The sequence below is a fragment of the Peromyscus eremicus genome, chromosome 13, assembly GCF_949786415.1.
Source record: "Peromyscus eremicus chromosome 13, PerEre_H2_v1, whole genome shotgun sequence".
Lineage (NCBI taxonomy): Eukaryota > Metazoa > Chordata > Mammalia > Rodentia > Cricetidae > Peromyscus > Peromyscus eremicus.
Genome location: NC_081429.1, coordinates 2,176,028 through 2,198,507, shown reverse-complemented (window position 1 = coordinate 2,198,507; position 22,480 = coordinate 2,176,028). Strand labels below are relative to the sequence as shown.

Below are 22,480 nucleotides of genomic sequence, written 5' to 3'. Positions count from 1 at the left end.
CCCTGCTTGCTCTTCAGTTTACTGTAGTACGGCCTTGCCCCACTAATCCAATACCCCAGACTGTGCAAATGACCTCAGTCCTACCACATCCACTGTCCTGTTTTTACTTCTCCCCTTGCTGGACAGTCTGCAGTCTGGAGCCCTGTTGATTGAGACCTCTCTCAGCCTCCCACCCACACTTCCTCATTCTTCTTCCCCTAATGTCAATAAGAAGGGTGTAGCTTTCCACACCTTTCTGCTACATGGGCACATAAGTGTATCTATAACTCACAGGCGTGTAGATTTATATGTTTGCTTTGCTTTAAGAACTGGTCACATTAACCTTATGATTTTTTTTTTTTTTTTTGAGACAAGGTATTGCTATGTAGCCCATGTTGGCTTTGAACTCAACATCTCCCTGCCTCAGCTTCCTTCCGGAGGGCTAGCACCACCACACCCTGCTGTGTTTGCCCTGCCCTCCTCACAGTGTTCCCCAGATGGTCTGTAAGTCAGAAGACATATTGCTAGCTCTGTAATTTTTAATTTTTAGTTATAAATGGGTAGATATTCAACATAATTGAGTTTTCCACAATTAGATGGACAGTTTTATTTTTAGACATTAGGAAGAAAAACTAGATTTTGCATCTGAGCCCCCTCTTAAGGGCTTGCAGTGAGGCAGAATGCTGGGAACGCAGACTTCAGCTCAGTGGAAGGGAAGGGCAGCATAACTCATGTGGTGCCCGGGCACTCTGCAGAGCTACGTCACTGTGCAGCTGCCTAAAAGCAGTGCAAGTGACCTGAGCCTTTGCACTGGGTCCAAAAATCAAATTAAAACCCTCTAGCACTGCTAAGTGAGACTCGACCCTGACGTGCTGGCAGTACTTTTGTCTTCTGCGGGGCTGTCCCTGTGAAAGGTGACCACAGCACTGTCACTCAAGTAGTTCTTGACATCTAACTTGAGCATCTGCCATTTTAATCAACAGTTAGAAAGCAGACGCAGCAGACTGTCCCCAGCCGTCCACTGAGAGGGTCACGGAGAGGGAAGCCCAGGACCTGCTGCTGCTTCCTCCAATCGTCAGTATCACTTCTGACCCTGTCCTTTCATTGTTCCTACAAAACCTCTTTTAGGAAACTTCTGAGAAGCCTAGTGACTGTGACAAATGTTTTCAAATCCACCCTTAGCCCTGGTTGGTTTTCGTCAACTTGACACAAACTAGAGTTATCTTCAAAAAGGAGCCTCAGCTGGGAAGATGCTTCCCTCAGCTTGGCCTGCAGGCAAGTCCAGAACAGTTTTGATTGATGATTGAAGTGGAAGGGTCTAGCCCAATGTGAGTGGTGCTGTCTCTGGGCAGGTGGTCCCAGAGTGGATAAAAAACAATTGAGCAAGCCACGAGGAGCAAGCCATCAGGCAGCACTCCTCCATGGCTTCTGCATCAGCTCCTGCCTCCAGAATCCTGCTTAGAGTTCCTATCCTGACATCCTTGATCACACACTGTGATGTGGAAGCATAAACCAGATGAGCCCTCTCCTCCACAGTTTGCGTTTGATTTCCATTTGTCACAGCAGCAGAAGGCCTGACTTAACATACCGCTGTGGCGAAGCAGCAAATCCAGAGAACTCAGTCCATGTGTGTTCTGTGGCTGACTGCTGCACTGCCACAGGGAAATGTGCACAAGCTGAATCCCCATGACTAACCAGCACACTCGGACCAAATGAATTCCTGTTACAATAGAAAACTAAAGGATTAGTGGCAAAACAATTGAACAAACCAAGCATGGTGACCATTCTAGCACTTGGGAAGCCGAGGCAAGAGAGACAAGATCAAGGCCAGCCTTGACTACAGCGTAAGACTCTGGTCTCCAAACAATATAAAACAAATCATCAAAAAACCAGAGAACCCCAAAGTCCCCACAGATGACACAGGAAGAGGAAGAGCAGAACTTGAGAGGAGCCTTTTTTGGATAAGGTGGCAGAAAGTTAATGGGATGAAATGCCTAACTCAACTATTCAAGCACAAAGGCAGTGCCTTACCGCGGGTGCCAGCGGCTGGGCTCTGCCCTAGGGTGGCAGCAACAGCCTTGAAAGCAGGTGCCTACGTTTGTTTAGTTTCCAGAGAAGAACGAATTTTATGCTTTTAAATATTTGAAAAAATTAAACGACACGAAAATTATATAGTCTTTTAACTTTCAGTGTCAACAAATAGTTTTGAGGGAATACAGCAGGTTTCCCAACAGCCACTGTGTGTTAAAGGGCAGAATTGGGTGGTTCAAACTGAGACCATGTGGCCTTCCCAGGTTGACCACACTGCCAACCTTCCCCTTTACAGAAAGTCTGCTGACTCTGCTAAGCCAAGTTTTTACCACAGCAGCTTTCCTTGTGGCAGGGCTGGTTCTGTCCCCTATGGAGAGGATGGTGGCTAGATCTGGGGCTCCCTTGCCCCATCAGGCAGGAGAAGCAAGAGTGTCCACTGGCACCACCTGCAGCCCAGAAAAGTAATGGCAGACAGGGACGGGGCTGTTGGGGAAGTTAGTTACCAGGCAGATCCTAAATTAACCATGGCCTCACTGATGCCTCTGGGGAACACAAATTTGGCTTTTACCAAACACTCTTTAAACTGACAGAGCAGAACCAAGACTACAAATCCATCTTCCCACATCCATGTATGGGGCAGATGCTCCCCAAAGAGAAGATGCTCTCAGTGTTCACATCTGGACTAACTGCTCCCCATGCACAGAACGAAGAGAAGTCATGTTGTCACCACAAAAATGATAGGATAACATGTCTGTCCTTTCCAGGTCTGAAGGGAAAGCCACACAGAAGTTTATCATCTCAGTTGCTGCCTGAAGCCTCCAAGTTACTGTCCTCTACAACTCACCAAACCCCTGAGGACCAGGGGGCAGATCTGTCATAGCCAGCAAACCTACACCCAAAGAATGAAAACAGGACAGTGAAGTGGTTGGTTCTGCCCGCTCCAAACCAAACCAGGACCCCTTGTCCAGAGCATCTCATCATGAGCCAAGGAGACAGGTAGGGCTCACAGCCCTTCAGAAGCAAAAACTCACAGAGAAGAACTACTGTCTCCACCCTCTCCTAGAAGCCGGAGGAGGTGCGATGCACACCTGTGAGGGGCACAGGTGTCATGGGGTCTGAACTGGGCTTAGGTGTGTGTTGAGTCAAACGCCGCAGGAGTACTGTCCTGAGACTTCGGAGCCCACAGAGGATGGGAACTTTGGCTCCTTCCCTCTGGGAGCCCAGCTTCTGACCCATCCAAGTCCAGGCTGGAGCACCGGAAGATGGCAGCCACCAGGAGAGGGGCTGTGGAGGATGAGGGCAGCCACAGGAGACCTCATGTGAGGGTACAGAACCACCCCACACCGAGTCTCCACTAACCCCGGAACTGCAAGGAAAGGCACAGGGAAGGAGACTCCACTTTTGCCTAAGTGTTTGAGACACAGAGGGACGTTGAGGAGGATGACAGAGCTTTCTGTGTTGTCCCAAGAGCCTTCAACTTACTTCATCATCTTCATCTTCATCATCATCGGATTCAAGAACACCATCCAGTAAATCTTCTAAAAAGAAAACAGTTCATCAGAGAAGCCATAGGCTTGGCCCTCGGTCACTGAATGTCAACCAGTGCACTCAGTGAGCATCAGAGAGAGCCATGCTGCTGACCACAAGCCCAACACCCTGCCTGCCAGCTTCTGAGCATGACCCTTGAGCAGCCCTGACAGCTCCTGATCACTCACTACACCCACTGACTCTCGGCCACGGCTAACCACACTGTTTCAGTCACAGTTTGCCATCACTCTTAGCAACTTCAAACACACTCTGTTTTTATCGGAACATATTTCTCCTTACTCTTACGAACACAAAACTGGAGAACTGCAGGACAGGAAAATGAACTAGTGCTTACTCCAGGGAGGCTGTTAGTTTCTGCAACAGGTACTATTTCATTCACTCCTCATGACGGCTGTGTTGATCGTCAGCCCTTGTGCACAGGCATCGAGCAGAGGTACAGAGGGACCTGCGGCGGTTGGTTCCACTGCCTAAGCCCTTTGCTCTAACTTGAAGACGTAGGTTTGGAAAAGGAGCTGACCTGAGGTTACCCTTCAGATGAGCATAATGGGGGCTGGGAGAGGACATACAGAGACCGACTGACCATAAGGGGTCTTGACCAGGCCTTGAAGGAGGAGATTAGGAGAGAGAGCGCTTATACTAGAGATGCCATGATGGGGAGAGAAGAGCCCTCCCTTCAAAACTGGGGAGGAGCTGCATTAGGAGAGACTGCTGCCGTGCACAGCCTGACTGGGCCTGAAGGGAAGAACTTTCAAAATCCCCTCAACAAGGAGGGTTTCTGATTCAGAGCTTCTGGGGGAGGGGGTGGGCCGGCAGGAAGTGCCACACCATGTGACTTATGGCCTAGCCTGCAAGCAAAGGGGAAGCGGGGCATTAGCACTAGGCAGAGCGTATATTTACCACACAGGCAGCCGCAAGGGAGTGGGACTGGGCTTGTCTTTCCCACCAAGGCTGTGTGCTTTGAGCAGCCAGAGCAGGGGCCTGTCAGTTCTTTGTTGGGGGTGGCAGGACACAGCCTGATTTCTTCCAAGCTGCCTCATCTGGTCTCTTAGAGTAGACAAGCCTAAAGCGGCCGGTCTATGCTATAACACCCACGACTTTTCCACAGCGTGGGGGCAGGGGTGCTAGCAGCTCCCAAGTTCTTGAAGGCTGAGACTCATCATTACAGTTTACACAGATGCACAAGTCCACAGTACTCGGAATCTGAGAAGGAGCCATTTCCTCATCTGACAAATGGGGATCACACTGCTTACCTCCTAGGGGCCTGGGAAGGAGGGAAGGGAAGAGCTGGGAGGCTTTTACAGCACACCAGAACTAAGGCGTCTGGACCAGGGACATAGCAGACAACACAGGAGTGACTTTCTCCTCCAAGCAGCCTTCAGTGAGCCCTCCTGTCTCTCAACATTGTGTCTCGACTCCCAACAGCACTGGCCCTTGCGGAAAACCCCAATTCCCAGTGGGTGGATGGCTACCGACTTGCCAGGAAGACCCCTGGGAGAGTTGACTGCCAATCCAACTGAACTAAGGAATGCTGCTTCGATTAGTAAAGCTCACTTCTGGGTGTGGCTCTTAAGACTGAGGGTTAATCTTGACTGTCACTCTGATGAAAGTTAGCATCGCCATAGATACAAACCTCTGGGCAGGTCTGGGAGGGAGTTCCTAGACTGGGATAAGTGGGGAGGTGACTCTTTAGATGTGGGCAGTCCTATTTCACAGGCCGAATTTCTGAGTGAAAAAGAGAAAGCGAGCCGGGCGGTGGTGGCGCACACCTTTAATCCCAGCACTCAGGAGGCAGAGGCAGGGGGGTCTCTGTGAGTTCCAGGCCAGCCTGGTCTACAGAGTGAGTTCCAGGCCAGCCTGGTCTCCAGAGCTGACTGCTAGGGCTGTTAGACAGAAGAAAGAGAAAGAGAAAGTGGGCTGAGCACTCCTCTCCAGTCTTCACCTCAGCCCTCCTGACTGCAGACACAATGGGGCAGCTCCCGCAAGCCCGTGCTGCTGTGATGGACGGTCCTTCACACTACAAGCCAAGAGACCCCTCCCTCCTCACGTGCTCCCGTCAGGCAGCTCACCACAGCAACACAAAGTAACTAACAAGGACACTGACATGATTGGCAGTTAAGACAGAAACTGAGTGGGAGGACCGGCCCTGAACATGGTGGCCCCATTCAATAGGCTGGGGACCCAGGCAGGGTCAGAGTGAGTGAAAGCCAGCCATGTGTGCAAACTCCATTCTTCTAGAGCAAAGGTGTCTAGGCTGCTCTAGCCTCTTCAGCCTTTCCGTGTGGACTCCCAGCAACAGCTCCAGGAAGCTTCCAGGCCTTTAGCCTTGGATTGGGGTCTTCTTGTTCTGAGCAGGATTCCAGATTCTTGGACTGAGCAACTCCCAGGTTCTCTGCTTCTATAGCAGGTGGACAATCACTGCAGGACAACACAGCCTCCAATTGTGCAAGCCAAGCTAACAAACCTTCTTTGGTAACACACACACACACACACACACACACACACACACACACACACACACACACACACATTTTCCATTGGTTCTGTTCCTTGAGAGAACCCTAGGAGATCTTTTCCCATCCACTCTTCTGGATCATAACTCCCTGAAGGCAGAGGACTTAACTAACTTCTCCCTATGTCCCTACTACATCTTCTTCATTAGATTTTTATTCCTTGAAAGCAAGACATGAAGGTCAAGAAAGCCTGGGAGAAGAAAGAAATGGGAGAAAGAGGGAACTAAGACCACACTTGAAGAGACTGCCGGCCACCGAGAAAGGGGGGCAGACAAACAAACTACATAAAGTAAGCAGCCATGCTGATACCACCTTATTCTAAGGGAAGGTCGATGCTGATTTTCCCGGTCCAGAGCCAGAGGGACACAGAAGCTCGTCCCTTCCCTGGGTCTTACACAGCTGCACCTGCCTGACCTGCACCATGGTCTCAATGCTGGCTGTCCAGATAGTGCTTTGCTCTGCATTTGCCTGTGCTTTAATCATCTAACTCTCTCTGCTTGTGGACAGCACACTCTAGTCCACGATGGGGAAATGCCTTTCAAAATGGCACTACCACTGTCACCAATTACAGACTCCTTATGTTCGCATATGTTAAGGCCCCGCAGTTAGACACTCTTGGACTCCCCAGTCCAGTTCCCAATCCTCAACCCTATGATCTCTTAACTTGTTAGCTCAGACATCCTTACTTGCCAGAACCCTCCAGGCCTATGAGCTGGAGTCCCTACAGGCCTCAGTTCTCCTCCTGGGACAACCATGTCCTCACTGCTCCTGAGCTGGTGCATGCCTTAAAAGGGCACTCCCTTGGTAACTAGCACAACCTGAAGTTGGGGTCCTGCTCTGCCTTGCTCCTGCCCGGTATATCGGCTGACCTTTCTCTAAGACCAGCTAGTATCCACCAGCTACCCTCATGGACAGCTGGAGTTGTGGCCTGGGCCTCACCCAGGGGACAAACCTTCCTTCTGTTGTTGGCTGCACAGTCTGCAGGTTTCTGTGCCAGGCTGAAATTTTCCGTTAGGATTCTCAGTGCCCCACCTTGCTGGGACAACCTGAGGATGTCAGAGCTTCCCTCCCCCAGGACTATGATTTTGTTAGCATGGACACAGCCCAGACTGGGAGCCCTGAGTGGCTACATGTAGGCATTTCCCTTTTTTGTTGTGTGCTGAACAGAACTGCGCACTTGGATTGCTGGTGCCAGGGAAGGCAGGAGACAGGCGATAAACTGGTCCTCGATGCTGGCAGCATCAGGGCCCTGCGTCAAGAGTCCAAAGACAGAGAAAGGGGCTTCCCTATCCCTCACACAAGGCTTCTCTGCTTCTCTTGCCAGATGTATATCATGGCATTGGAGGAGGCTGGAAAGAAGGGGACCATGCGGCCTCCTCCCTGCTGCCAGGTGGCACCTGCACATTTTCTGGAATGGTGACATGGTGGCATTTTCTACATGGTTCTAGAAAGACTGGCATCTGCTTCACTAACTGGCCGTAGGACCTGGGAACGTTGCCCTTATCAGTGGGACAGGATTTAAGAGGGGACAGGAGGGGCTCGTAAAGAGATCTTACAAGTGAAGAGAAGGTTTCAGGAATTGCTCTGACCTCCCTTTTGTTGACCACACACCTCTAGTGTGATAAGAGATCTCTACTGTGATAAGAGGTGTTAATATGGACAATCTGACCTTGACTACCTGGCTAAACTTGTGGGGAAGGGTGTACACACACATGTATGTATGTGTGTGAATGTGGAGGCCACGGGTCATGTCATTCCACAGGAGCTGTCCATCTTGTTTGTTGAGACACTGTCTCTCTTTGGGACCCAGGTTAGGCTGACTGGCCAGTGAGCCTCAGGGATCTGCCTGTTTCCAGCTCTCCAGTTCTAGGATTACAAGTGCGTGTCACCATGCATGGCTTTTGTTACACGGGTGCTGGTGTTCACACTCAGGTCCTTACACTTGCATGGCAAGCATTTTAGTGATAGAGCTCTCTCCCTGGCTCTCACATCCCCTTTGCGGAGTGTGTCCTGCGTGTGTGTGTCCTGCGTGTGTGTGTGTGTGTGTGTGTGTGTGTGTGTGTGTGTGTGTGTGTGCGTGCGCGTGTGTGTGTGAGAGAGAGATAGTAGATATGGAACCCAGGGTCCCACTGAGCTACACTCTAGCCCTTGGCTGAACTTTTATGTATTGAACTTGGCCCCCTACTTTCTCTGGAGGCTTCTTTTTTATGTTTTGAGATGGTGTCTTGCTATGTAGTCTAAGCTGACCTTGAACTCATTATGATCCTCCTGCCTCAGCTTCTCTAATGCTAGGATCACAGGTGTACACCACCACATCTAACTCAAAAGCCTCCTGAATGACATCAGGCACCATGAACTTGAGAAAGCCTGTGCACCTTTGGACACGTGACCAATTCAAAAGATAAGACAGAGATCTGGCAGGAAACTGACCGGAATTCAGCTGCTTGATGATGAACTCTATCTGGCGGATCATCTCGGCGCTGCCTTCTTTGATGAAGCATCGCAGGATATCCTCCATTCCCTAGGAGCAGTGAAGAGAGAGCCAACGTTTCAGTGTTGAGACAGAGAGACTACTTTCAGTGGGGTAGTTTCATCCCAGCCAAAAGGTATTTTTTTTCTTCTTTTGGGAAAAGGCTATTTAAAATAAAAGTTATCTGCTTGGTATTAAACATTCATTTTAAAATTCACAGTGAAATTGTTTTCTTCTTGGTTGACTATCTCAATTTAATTATAACATTATAATACACTTAGAAAAAACTGAAAAGATCGTGAGCTTGCACTGTATGCCTGTATCCCAGCACTCACGGTACATGTACACTAATGCCTTTAGTTTGGAAAACACACAGTTTGGGGAGTGACTTCTCTCCCACGTTTTCCCTAAGGGTCATTTATGATATTTGAAAAGCTGAACCACATGTTTTGAAGAAATAGAGGCTTTTTCAACCAACCGTAATTCTTACTCTATCAAAAGAATGATAGAGAGGCCACAGAGATGGCCTGGCAGGTAAAAGCACCAGCCACACAAGCCTGATGACCTGAGTACGACCCCGGAGCCCACGTAAAAAGCCACATGTGGCAGTGCACATCTGTAATCCCGGCACTCCTACGTGAGATACCAGGTAGAAGCAGGACGGTAAGGCAGGCTGGAGTACGCAGGAAGCAGCAGACACCAGACAGACATGGCCGCAAAGCACGGTGGGAAGGGACCAACACATGAAAGTCGTCCACTGACGCCGCTCTGTGCGCATGCCGTCCTGCCATCCTGCTGTCCCACCTTCCAAATACATTAACTACATCTTTGGTGTTCAGAGACAGGGTCTTACAATGTAGCCCTGGCTAGCCTGAAACTCATTATATAGACCAGGCTAGCTTTAAACTTAAAAGAGATATGCCTGCCTCTGTCTCCCAAGTGCTGGGATTAAAGGCATAGGCCACCACCAGGTCCACCCTTATTAAAATTTTAAAGAAAGAACGATGGGGCTGGAGAGATGGCTAGACGGTTAAGAGCGATACTGACTTCACAGAGGACCCAGGTTTGATTGCCAGCACCCACATGGCAGCTCACAACTGTCTAGAACTCTAGTTCCAGGGCATCTGACACCTTCTTCTGGCTTCCCTGGGCACCAGGGGTGCAAGTACACACACGTACGTGCAGGTGAGACATCCATACCCATAAAACTGAAAGAGAAACCATACAAAATGACAGAGTTATCACGCTGTGCCACTGTAACACAGCGGCACTAGAACCACCCACTCTAGCTAGGAGAACGAAAGCGAACATGGAGATAAGATACTAACAGTCAGAGGACTACGTCCTCCTCCCTGTCCTTGAAGAACTGGAATGGGTGCATGTGCTGTGCTGGACCAATCAAGGTTTTCTTTTTTCTTTTTTTGTTTTTCGAGACAGGGTTTCTCTGTGTAGCTTTGCGCCTTTCCTGGGACTCACTTGGTAGCCCAGGCTGGCCTCGAACTCACAGAGATCCGCCTGGCTCTGCCTCCTGAGTGCTGGGATTAAAGGCGTGCGCCACCACCTCCCGGCACCAATCAAGGTTTTCTTGGCACCAAGAGAGGAAACATGTCTAAGAGTGAACCCAAAACAGAGCGACTGGCGTCCAGAGAGGCTGGCTCACCGGCAGACAAACTGCCATCATCCACTGCCTAACACATGCCCTTAAGCTTGTGGTGATATGAGCCAGTATGCTCCGTATTTTATTTTTTCAATTTTATTAATTAACTTATTTATTTTGGAGAAAGGCCTCACTATATAGTCCTGGCTGGTCTGGAACTCACTATATAAACAGACCAGGCTAGTCGCAATCTCACAAAGACCCTCCTGCCTCTGCCTCCTGAGTGCTAGGATTAGAGGCGAGAGCCATCATGCCCAGTTGTGTTCTCTTTAAACGGCTGGTCTAGAAGTACTAGCTCTAACAGAATGTAGATCAGAATTTAGCTTTGATCACGTTGAGTTTGGAATGTGATCTCGGCTCCGGAGTTAGGTCCCACCTCTACCTTACTTGAATCACTCAACTTCTCCCAGAGATAAGCTCTATCATTGGTACCACTTCTGTAGATGTCTGTGTCTCTCAAAAGGTAAGGCCTGTATGTAACTGTACATAAGACCTGAGCACTCCATTTTTGCAAGTTATACCTAATCAACGGTATCTAGTCCAGTGGACGCACCTGCTGGGTCTGGGCGGGACTTGTGGCTCAGGCGAGAGAGTGCAGCTGAAGCCCTGAGCAGATGAGGTGCCCCAGTGGGTACCGTGAGAAGACCCGAGGGCTGGGCCAGAACCTTAGAGAACAAGGGCACTCCACGTGAGGCAGGACAGGACGCCTCGAGAGAGCAGACCATGAAGGAATAGTCTGAAGACAGGAACAAGTGACGGCTGTCCCAGAGGACCGAGACACTGTGGGCCCGACAGGTATCTGGGCTTGTCCCACAGCCACCTACCACAGTCTGCCTTAGTTCTTGGCTGCCAGGAAGGCTAAACATTCTGTCTCTGTCTCACACAGTAGACTCTTCCCCACTTCCATCCCCACAAGAGTGAGTTAGGGGACTATTATTAGGAGACCATCATGTGCTCAACCTCAACATGCCAATAACCACAATGGTTACTGAGCAGCTTAGGAACAGCCGGAGACAAAGAACTCATTCAAACTCTTTTCTCCCAGAGGCAATCCTGTGAGGATTATCTGCCCACATCTTTATAGATCATTTTAGTCTAATTGACTCTCATTCTTACGTGTCCGGCTTAGTTAAGCACGTGGAAAACAAACAGCTCAGTCCCTCTGTAGTTAGGAGGATTGTTTGAACACTTTCTTCACAGCAAATACTCCAATGAAAACTTCCACATATTTTTTTAAAACCACATATAGTAGGTAATGTTTAATCTAAATTATAGAAATCAGTAGGCATAAAAAATAACAGTATTCTGCTGGGTGTGGCGGCACACGCCTGTAATCCTAGCACTCAGGAGACCAAGGCAGGAGGACCAAGGGCCCCGGCCTTCCCTGGGTTAGAGTGAGACCCTGCTGGCAAAAATAAACAACAAAACCTGGTATTTCATCTTGAAAGCAATAACCCGGCACTTCAGATCAACCTGCACAGAGGAGGTGGGGGGACAAGAGGCCTCATCACTAGCCACTTGGATGTCTCCGAGCACACAGTGTGCCACGCAGAAAGAGGAGGAACTTAGCTCAGCTACCATTAAAGAAAACAGTGAAAACGAAGGCTGAGTCAACTTGGTGGGATGCTTGGATCAGAAAGGTTTGCATCTTTTAGATTCTGGAATATCTGCACATACCTAATAAGACATCTTAGGGATGGAACCCAGGTCTAATGAAAATCCATTTATATTTCAGTTTCATATACCTTTCATATGTAGCTTCAAGATAATTTTACACAGTATACCTATATTACATAGTATACAACACACACAACCTGTTGTTATTTTTGAGACAGTCTCACTGTATAGCCCACACTGGCCTCAAGCTCATGATCCTCCTGCTTCTGTCTGCTGAGTGCTAGGACCATGCACTACCTGACCTGGCTATAACGACATTTGCAACAGTTTTGTGAATCAAAGTTTCATGGTGAGAATTTTCCATCTGTGGCTTCATGTCAGTGCTCAAAAAAGTTTCTGATTCTGGAGCATTTCAGATTCTGTACTTTTGTTTATTGGAATTTGTTATTGAATATGCTCATCATTGATTCTCAAATGTATACATTTAAGATAACAAATATGTTTTAAAGATTTAATTTTATGTGTATGTGCACATACGAGTATGTGCATGCATTCATGCCAGCCACATGTGTGCAGGTGTCCTCAGAGGCCAGAAGAGAACATTGGAGTTACAGGTGGGCACAAGCTGCCCAATGTGTGTGATGGGAACTGAACCTGGATCCTCCAGAAGAGTGGCAGGTGCTCCTAACCGCTGAGCCATCTCTCTGCCCCCTGTAGTCTGAATTCTTGTATGAGGGATGCTCAGCTTGTCCCAACAGAGGAAACAGTACTACAGTGAGAGAAAACAACCCACTATGGCCAGACTTCTCACTGGACTAAAGATCGCATTAGTGCTGGGAGGAGGCTTAGTGGCAGAGTGCTTGCTTAGCCACTAAGCCACCTTAGTTTCATCCCTGGAACTTCCGGGAAAGGGGGAGAGGGAGAGAGGGAGGAAGGGGGAGAGGGAGGAAGGGGGAGGGGGAGAGGGAGGGAGAGAGAGGAAGGGGGAGGGGGAGAGGGAGGGAGAGCGAGGGAGCGAGGGAAGGAGAGTAGTTTTAATGTCTGGTGTGATACTGCAGCACAGGTGTGGAAAGCTCTGGAAGAAAACACAGGTGCCCCTTGAAAGGGTGGTAAACGGTGCTGGGGGCAGCACTGGTTATGTGTGGAAAAGTCACGGCCACGACTACCTAGAGAGAGCTTTATTAGGAGGAAGAGGGGGTGGGGTACAAGAGAAGCAGGCCTGGGAAGGAGCACATGCGGAGAGCAGAGAGAAAGATGAGGGGAGAGCAGAGAGTGGGGTCTGCGTCCAGCTTTTTTAAGGGCTCCTGGTACCAAGCTACACCACACATGTGCTGATTGCTGACCACACCACACACACAGTCACCAGCGCACACTGATGATGTAAGACGCAAGACCCTTTGCTTAACTCCTGAACCGCGCATGTGTGATCATGTAGCTGTAGTGAGGGCAGAATTCTAACATTCCAGACTTTTTGCTTATTATAAAAAAGCGAGGGAACAGAAATAGGGGCATCGTTTCTCCCAGAAAAACTGCTTCCAGCTGACTTGGTGGGCGTCGGTTGGCTCTTGGGGGGGATGGGAAGGGAGCTTCTGACGTCCTGGGATGGTGGGCTGTCTGTGTTCCACTGCCCTGAAGTTGTCTGTCCTTTCTGGTTTGGAACTCTGACTGACAGTTGCTTCTTAACATGTTCAAAATTTTTCCCAAGCTCCAGAAACCAGCTTAAATCCATCTGGACAGGTTGGATCCACTTCAGATTAGTGCCAAACACAAACTCCCCTGGTCAGAAAACACTCCAAAAAAAAAAAATAATAATAGTGATTCTTTTTTCCTAAGCCTTTTCTGTCTCACTAGTATCCTGTCAGCCAAAGAGTTCTGAGCCAGAAAGGATGGACAACTCTAGTGCAGTGGACAACAAACAGCCCACCATCCCAAGACACCTGTCTACCTCAGAAGCTCCCTTCCCTATCCCCCCTAAGAGCCAACCGACGCCCACCAAGTCAGCTGGAAGCAGTTTTTCTGGGAGAAACGATGCCCCTATTCCTGTTCCCTCGCTTTTTTATAATAAGCAAAAAGTCTGGAATGTTAGAATTCTGCCCTCACTCCAGCTACATGACCACACATGCGCGGTTCAGGAGTTAAGCAAAGGGTCTTGCGTCTTACATCATCAGTGTGCACTGGTGACTATGTGTGCGGCGGCGTGGTCAGCAATCAGCGCATACATGGTGTAGCTCCATACCGGGAGCCCTTAAAAAGCCGGACGCAGACCCCACCCTCTCTCTGCTCTGCTCTGTCTCTTCCCCACCATCTTTTTCTCTGCCCTCTGCACGTGCTCTTTCCCAGGCCTGGTCCTTTTGGTCCTCCCCCACCCCTCTTCCTCCTAATAAAGCTCTAAATCTAATACTGGGTTCTGTTGTGACCTTTCCACGCAGTAACCAGCGCCATTTATCATCCTTTCTCCCCAGCCATGTGACTCTAGGCAGAGAAGTCTACTTCTCACACAACGCAGTCAGTCCAACTTCACGGACCACTGAGAGGCTGACTAGGAGGAAGCCCCTGCCCCAGCACAGAAAGAGCAGAGAGTGCCATGCTGTGCACGTGGAAGTCAGAGAACAACTCCCAGGAATTAATTCTCTTCTACCATTCTGGTTTTGGGGTAGAATTCAGCTTGGTGGCAGGTGCCTTTACCCACTGAGACATCTTGCCACCTCTAAATACTAGTTAGTTTTAATACTGAAGGCAGTTAAGTTCCATTGTTGGGTGTATTCACACAGACAGTTCTGAACTGAGTCATGTCTTGTTTAACTGTTGACAACTAGAAGATTTAGTAATTCTCTTAAAAAAACAAAACCATAGGGTGGAATGTTCTTGTGGTCTCCTGTGTTCTGAGCACGGAAACACATTTAATCCCTTCACCACAGAACTGAATATGTACACAGGTACTCTGGTTTCACATAGCATCAGGAAAAAGGCCAAAGCTTTAGTGGTTTGGCTGGCTAACTAGCTTTAGAAACAACTGTCCTCTCAAATAAGACACTAATCACACAGCCGTTGTTGTTGTACTTCAAATATAAGCACGAATGTAAACAAAGTAAGTAAAACTCTATTTACCAGCAATTGAGATGCCAAGCAGCTTTATAAACTGCCCAGAAACACCTCCAACATTGCAAAAATAAGCGCTAGAATCTTCCCAAAACTGTAGCTCTTTACCATTTATAATGTAGGGATCCTTGTGAGATTCTGATAGAAACAACAGATTCTCCCTTGAGAAAACCACAAATCTATCTTTTATATACAGTTTTAGGGAGTCTGTAAGCCACGTAAAGGCCTGCCCTGGATGGAGTAGAGACTGCCTTCTCACCACAGTTCTGACTTATGGTGCTGGGAGGAGCCTTGGAACTGCTCAGGGCTGTGTGTGTGTGTGTGTGTGTGTGTGTGTGTGTGTGTGTGTGTGTGAGAGAGAGAGAGAGAGAGAGAGAGAGAGAGAGACAGGGTCTCACAAGAAAGTCTCATGTGAGACAGACTGGCCTCAAACTCACTATGTAGCTTAGGCTGGTCTCAAACTTGCAGAGATCTTCCTGCCTCAGCCTCCCAAGTACTGAGGTTGTGAACTGCTACACCTAGCTCGGCACATCCTCTTACCATGGCTCTGGCCTCCTCACGAATGGACGGGATGGAAAGGATGCTGTACAGGGCTCCATTCACATATGGCTGTATCTTTAAGGGGAGAAAAAAGACCAGTTATTTATTTGCAAGTTTTCAAATACTAACAACTCAATTACCAGATGCCAGACTCAGGAAGAGTCTAGCTAAGGGAGAGCTGGTGTCTCTGTTTCCAGAACCCAGAATGCACATTCACCACCCCTTCTCAACCTGCTTCCTGTCACATGTCACTGCTTAACTAGTGTATTTTCTAGCATCCTGGTCACCCAGATCAGAAACTTGGGAGTCATCATGGATTCTGCTATTTATTCCCAATATTTCCTCTCTGGTCATTATTGCTCAGAGCCCTTGCTTCCCTTTGGTGGCATTCCTGCTGAGCCGCACCTGGCCTGGCTCCAGAGAGCAGCACCTAGCCCCAATCCGTCTTTTGTTTAGCAGACACCTTTTGTTTCCCTTGCTGCCCTCTATGTGAATCCTGTCTGGGACTTTCCCAAGGATACAAAGGCATGTGCAAAACTTGATTCAGGAAACCCGGAAAACCTGGTACCTGAGAAACGAGGAATCTGCACTTGGCATTGTGTTGTTGGGAACTCCTTTCTGGTTGTTTTGAGCACATGGAAATTAACGGGCTGAAGTGTACTGGAGAGAAATAAAACTGCCCTAGGTGAGGGAAGAGTGCTTTAGTCCTTCCCGGCTGGACCCCCCTGCAGGCATGAAAGGGAGATTCATTCTTTTTTTTTTTTTTTAAAGATTTATTTATTATGTATACAATGTTCTGTCTGTGTGTATGCCTGCAGGCCAGAAGAGGGCGCCAGATCTCATTACAGATGGTTGTGAGCCACCATGTGGTTGCTGGGAATTGAACTCAGGACCTCTGGAAGAGCAGTCGGTGCTCTTAACCTCTGAGCCATCTCTCCAGCCCCCGAGATTCATTCTTAAGATGCCTCTGAGTCTGCATTCCACGGACATGCGTGAACCCATATACCCGTGCCATGACACTCATCTGCTGCTACTGTCCTTACTCAGATGTCACTGTCATAACTGAGGATACACTGTCTCTAAACTAGACCCTACTTCTGAAGTTTGCCCTGTGATCCAACTACAATGCAGCTGAGCCTTCTTGCCTATTCAATTTGACAAGAACCACTTTCTCCATACCCCAAAAATCCTAATGTGCACACAAGTACGAGCATCTTTCTTCTGATGACCCTGGGTCTCATCTTTCAAGACCAGGGCTATCTAACACAGGATACACAGGGGCAACTTTTGTCTGCTGCAGCCCTACTCTTCCAGAACACACATGTGTATTTAAGTAAGTACCTTTTCTTTTGTACAAAGTTTTTGTTTGTTTGTTTGTTTTTTGTTTGTTTTTCAAGACAGGGTTTCTCTGTGTAGCTTTTGGAGCCTGTCCTGGAACTCACTTTGTAGACCAGGCTGGCCTCGAACTCACAAAGATCCACCTGCCTCTGTCTCCGGAGTGCTGGGATTAAAGGTGTGAGCCACCACCGCCTAGCTGTACCTTTTCTTTTTGAGACAGGTGTGCTTCAACTTGTTATGGAGCTGATGATGAGCTTGACCTTCTGTTCTGACTCTCCTTCCTCTACCTCCCAAATCCTACGGTGCCTGGTTTATGAGGCCCCGGGATTGAAGGCATGGCTTTGTGCCTGCTAGACAAGGTTCTATTGCTCTTAAGCAAAGGCACTGGTGCCCGCTGACGAGGAGAACCGACTCCTCGGGGCTAAGGTATTTTGCATTCCATTAACTCTCAGAAAGACTGTGGCTCCTGCAGCGCTAACCTGCCTGAGTTAAACATAATGAAGAAGAGACTCAGGGAGTGATGAGCCAGGACTGAGGTTGTGAAAAACTTGCTGGCGTTGAAATATAAAAGGCCCAGCGTGAACTCTAACAGCCACCTAACGTCAGTGAGGTGATGCAGCTGCAGGGGAATGGAGCTGTCCGTGAAAAGAACTAGACCAGAGCTGCCCGCTTGAAATGGGAATAGATGCAGGGCAACCTAATGCTCTTCTTGATCCAAAGGTCCTGCCAATCATGCCTGCTGAAAGATGTCCTGTGTCAACATACGTCTAGTTTTGGTTGAGCTGCAGGTGCAGAGTGTTGCCATCATCCCAGTACTCTGGAGGCTGAGGGAATGGAATTGCAAGTTTGAGGCCAGCTGGGGCTATAGAGAGAGTTTTGGATAGGCTGGACTACTGTGAGATGCTATTATTTCTGGAAAAATATTTGTAAGTGAGAGATGAATCACCTGTACCCACGTTTTTGTTAACTTATCATATTTTAAAATGGCTAGAAAACTTACAAAGTAACACCAGCTGTGTGGTAATGGGGTCATTCTGGAGGGCAACTTGATCCCTGCATATGCTGTGAGCTGGCAGCCACAAGGGCCACATGTCCCATGGCAGCTCAGTGTGTGTGTTTACTACAGGACAACTACAGCAGCAGAGCTGTGACCGTCACAGGCCTGCCCATGAGAAATAAGGTGTGTGCCAGGACACAGTGAAAGCCGGGAGTACTGGCGGCAGTGAGACCCATGAAGCAACAGAGAAATGTCACCAAATGCCAGGGGACAATCATCAACTGAGGAGCTCTAGGTTGCAGTATCTTTTATGCAAATTAAGTTCACACAAACACAGCACCAGAGGTATTTAAGGGCACACGTGTCCACAGACAGATATTAAAGTGTAGAGGGGACAGGAGGAGTGTTAATGTCAGGGGACGAGCCCAGGAATGATAGATGACACCATACAGTGAGGGGGGACAAGGACCTGGTTAGATCAGTGGAGGCAGGGCACCAGAAAGTGAGGAGGAAGAAGTTTGAAACTACACCAGATGCAAAGTTCCTTACAAAAATGGTTAGAGGATGGGTTGGGGAGTCTTAACAGACGCTTGCTTTACAGGCAGAATGGCCTGAGTTCAGATCCCTAGTACTCATGTAAAAGCGGGGCAGGTGTGGTGGCGCCAATAATCCCAGCACTTGGGAGGCAACTGTGGGTCCTTAGGGCAAGCTGGCTAGCCAGGCTGGCAGAACAGGAGAGCTCGGGATCCATGCTCTCGTGGATCTTGCCTTAGTAATAAAGTGGAGAGCAATGAAGGAAGACACCCAGTATCAAATTCAGGCCTTCATGGACACCCACACACTTGTGCACTCACACACAAGTAAACACACACACACACACATAAACACACACACTCATGCACGTGCACACACGCACATACACAGAGAACCCTCAAATACAGGAAGGAATGTACGTTGAATACAGCAAATGCCCAAAGCCAGTCCCTTGCCTTTGAGGTCACAAGCACCCAGGTCGTCATTACAGTTCCCCAATCCACCCCAGGGCAAGCAGCTTCGCCTGAGTACCTCATGGTTCTCATGGCCAAGGAGGTCTGAAAGGACTTTCAGCACGAGCCCTGCCACTTTAGCACACGTGTTCTTTCCTGCGGGAAGCAAGGCAAAGGAAAACAGTCAGGTCAAAGGGAGCTAGCTGTGTGACGAGCCAGTCAGTCACTCTGAGCCTCACTCTTCTCCCTTTAAAATGGATTATTATGCTGGTGGGTTTGGTGGCACATGCTTATAATCCAGGGAGGCAGAGACAGGAGGGTCTATGTGAGCTCAAGGCTAGCCTGGTCTACATAGTAAGCTCCAGGAGAGCTAGGACTACATAGAGAGCCCCAATCTCAAACAAACAAACAAATAAAAAAATATATATTATTAGCCCCTGCCCCAAAGGAAGGTGCAGAATTAAGTGAGCCCACATAAACCCGAGAACTTGGGAGCTGGTGGTGGCCCTGACAACAGTCCAAGTCTAATGTGCTGTGTGGACACTGTGTCACCTAACACATCACCAAACTGTAAGCTGACGACAGGAAAAGGTGGCTGGGATCTGACAAGCATGCCGGGAGCTGGGACTTCCACACGGGGTATTCCCAGAGCAGAAGACTGAGCAGCAGTCGCTTACTCAGGGAGCAGCACACTCGTGGCTTGGAGCATGAAGCCCTGCAGACGGGGGAGAGTGGGCAAGCGGCTGAGCCAGCAGGCTTCTCGTCTACCTTTCTCACAGACCCTAGGGATGGAGACAGCCCAGCAGTGAGTGCCTCTTCTAAGGCATCGCATACTGCGGGTGACAGTGTCTGAAAGGGCTGATGTGTGTACAGAAGCTGAAACTCCCATCTCCATTGAGTGGGTAAGCATTTGTTGTTTGTTTTGGGGGATTCTGCTTTTGCTTTTGAGAGGTCAGCCCAAGTCAGCCTCCAATTTGCAGTATAACCAAGGGTGACCTTGAACTTCCAATCCTGTCTCCACCTTCTGAGTGCTGGAATTACAGGCATGCACCACCATGCCTAGTTTCCACCGTACTGGGGAGGGAACTAGGGCTTTACGCAAGCCAGGCAAGCATTCTATCAACTGAGCTACATTCCCAAAAGGTAGGAAGCAGCTTTCGGTGCCCCTTTGAGATGGAGAACACTGAGCAGGCAGCATGACTTAATGTCACTGCTCCTGCCGCCAACTTCACCCCAGAGGATACTGGGAACACACCTCTCTGTCCTCAGTGGCAGTGATCACAACTCTTAACTTCCTACCTTCAAAAAGTGCAACAAAGCTGACAGAAATGTGACTGGCTTTGCTCTGCGACCCAGAGGGCACCGTATAAACACGAAACTGCACACAGATTTTTTCCAAGGGTAACCCGGTATTTTGGTTTTAAGGGCTGGCTAGCTTCATGCCTAGCTAGAAACACTTTACTCACCCCTCTCCTAAGTTTTCCATAAGGGAGACAAAAAGGAAGCCTTACTGGGCTTAGTGGGAATGCAGATTTGTGGGCAGATCTCTGCCCAGCCATCCTCCATACCAGGACACGTGTATCTGGGTGTGTGCATGCGTGGGGGGTTGGAGGGCTGTAACACCTGCACTTCGAAGGCAGAGGTTCATGAGCAAAGCCACAGAGTACTCCAGTGTGTAGTCAGACAGGCAGTCGGGGTCCTTCAGAAGGTCGATCAGCCAGAAGATGAGGCCATCACGAATCATCGCAGTCTGCAGTGGGCGCCTAAGAGGAAACAACCTTATCAGCTGAATTAACTGGCAAGGGACTTTCCACGGAAGAGTGCCACAGTGCAAATGGGGATCAATGGAGCTATGAAAGACAGACTCTGGGGAAGACCCTTTAGCCCATTCAACTGGGACAACAAAAATTCTTTTGTTTTTAAGGACACAATACTTTAGAGAATGATTGAGCAGTAAGAAGGGCGTCCCACTTAAGTCTTCTTTTCAATAGCTAAAGCTAGCAGACTTCTACTTCAATTACGTAAATACCATTAATATTTACGTATTAATGGCTTACTCGACCCAGGCAACAGGCCACAGAACTATTACTTTGGAACAAAAATCAATTTGGAGGGGCTCATCTTACATGATTCCATGCACTGGACATGCACAAGACGGAGCTACAAAAGAGATACGGGATGCTGTCTAGGGCTGGGCTGGAATGAAGGGTGGCAACAACTAGTGTGAGACTTTTTTCTATCGAGATAGAAATGCTCTAAAATTAGGACTGGTAAAACGATTAGTGGGTAAGGCCCTCTTCTGACAGCTAACATGTGTTACATACATGCTGTATATACATACACACAGGCAAAACACTCATACGTATAAAATAAAAGGGTTTTTTTTGTTTTTTTTAGAAACAAGGTTCCACTCTGTAGGCCAGCCTGGCCTTGAACTCATTAGAGCTCCACCTGCCTCTGCCTCCCGAGTGCTGAGGTTAAAGGCGTGCGCCACCATGCCCAGCTAAGCTGTTGACTGTAAAAAGTTCTCTAAGAAGACACTAGGTCTGGTTCAAAGAGAACATGAAGGGCTTGACAGATGGCTCAGTGGTTAAGAGCACCTGCTGCTCTTTCAGAGGACTCTGTTCCAGTTCCCAGCAACTACATGGCAGCTCAGTCATCTGTAACTCCAGTTCCAGGGATACAGCACTCTCTCTGACCTCCAGGGGCACCGGGCATGAGCATGGTACACAAACATACATGCAGGAAAAACACTCAGACATATAACATAAATTTAAAAAGAAATACTTAAAAACAAAACAAAGCAAGGCTTTTAAGTCCTAATGTAGCACTTCCAAGACTGGGTGGGATCCTGGGAGGTGCACAAGGAGCAAGGCTCCCATAGAACTAATGGGAGCAACTTGACTCTGTGTGTTTATCCTTACACCAAGCACCTGGTTGGCACTAACCTGATACTAGGTAGGGAAGGCAATGGTGCACTCACTGTACTGTCTTCCTCCATCCCCGGCAGCCTTCAACAGCAGAGCTTAGAGAGAAGTTTCTAGCTCTACCATGGAAAGTCATCTAACTTCTCATAAGTGTTAACAGAAAGATACCATTTATATCCTAGGATGCCATGAGAATCCAGGACAAAGTAAGTGATGGTTCAAACACACACACACACACACACACACACACGCATGCCAGCCTGAACTCACAGGTCCTCACCTGAGGCTGAACTTCTGCAAGGCCCCAAGGACATTCTCACGAGTGATGACATCCTTGTCTTCCTCCTTCAGCCTTCCCTCCAGCATCCGGAGTACCTTTGTGTTCTGGGCTAGGTAGAGTCGACCTAAGATGTGCCAGAGATGAAAATGAGGAAGATGTAAAGAATTAATCCAGTGTGCACTAAGGCCACTTTCTAGTAAACATATGCACAGGATACACTAGAAAGTTCTAGAAGAAATTGTTAAAATGTACTTTTTCTGAGCCATGTGTGGTGGTACATGCCTGTAATCTCAGTACTAGGGGAGCCGCAGCAGGAGGATTGCAAGTTCATGGCCAGGCTAGTACCTACATAGGGGGACACTGTCTAAAAACAGAAGTTTACTCAAGCAATGATCTAACCAATAGAAAGCCTTTCTTCCTGTAAGCTGAACATAAGCCACCACCAGAGTCTGGGACATCCTGAACCTGAAGGACCTACAAGGGAAAAAGAGGAACGGAACT

At 48.6% G+C, this 22,480-nt stretch overlaps 1 protein-coding gene across 4 annotated transcripts in view; it reads right to left on the bottom strand.

The window, feature by feature from the left end:
- Positions 1–22,480, bottom strand: part of Armc9 (armadillo repeat containing 9) — a 125,796-nt gene that overhangs the window by 51,570 nt on the left and 51,746 nt on the right. For all 4 annotated transcript variants that reach the window (XM_059278172.1, XM_059278173.1, XM_059278175.1 and 1 more), the window contains 6 exons: positions 21,980–22,103; positions 20,396–20,535; positions 18,852–18,928; positions 15,452–15,526; positions 8,499–8,589; positions 3,493–3,548 (listed from right to left, as the gene is read on the bottom strand). In XM_059278172.1, coding sequence (XP_059134155.1) covers positions 3,493–3,548; positions 8,499–8,589; positions 15,452–15,526; positions 18,852–18,928; positions 20,396–20,535; positions 21,980–22,103 — 563 coding nt within the window. The remainder of the gene's footprint in view (positions 1–3,492; positions 3,549–8,498; positions 8,590–15,451; positions 15,527–18,851; positions 18,929–20,395; positions 20,536–21,979; positions 22,104–22,480) is intronic.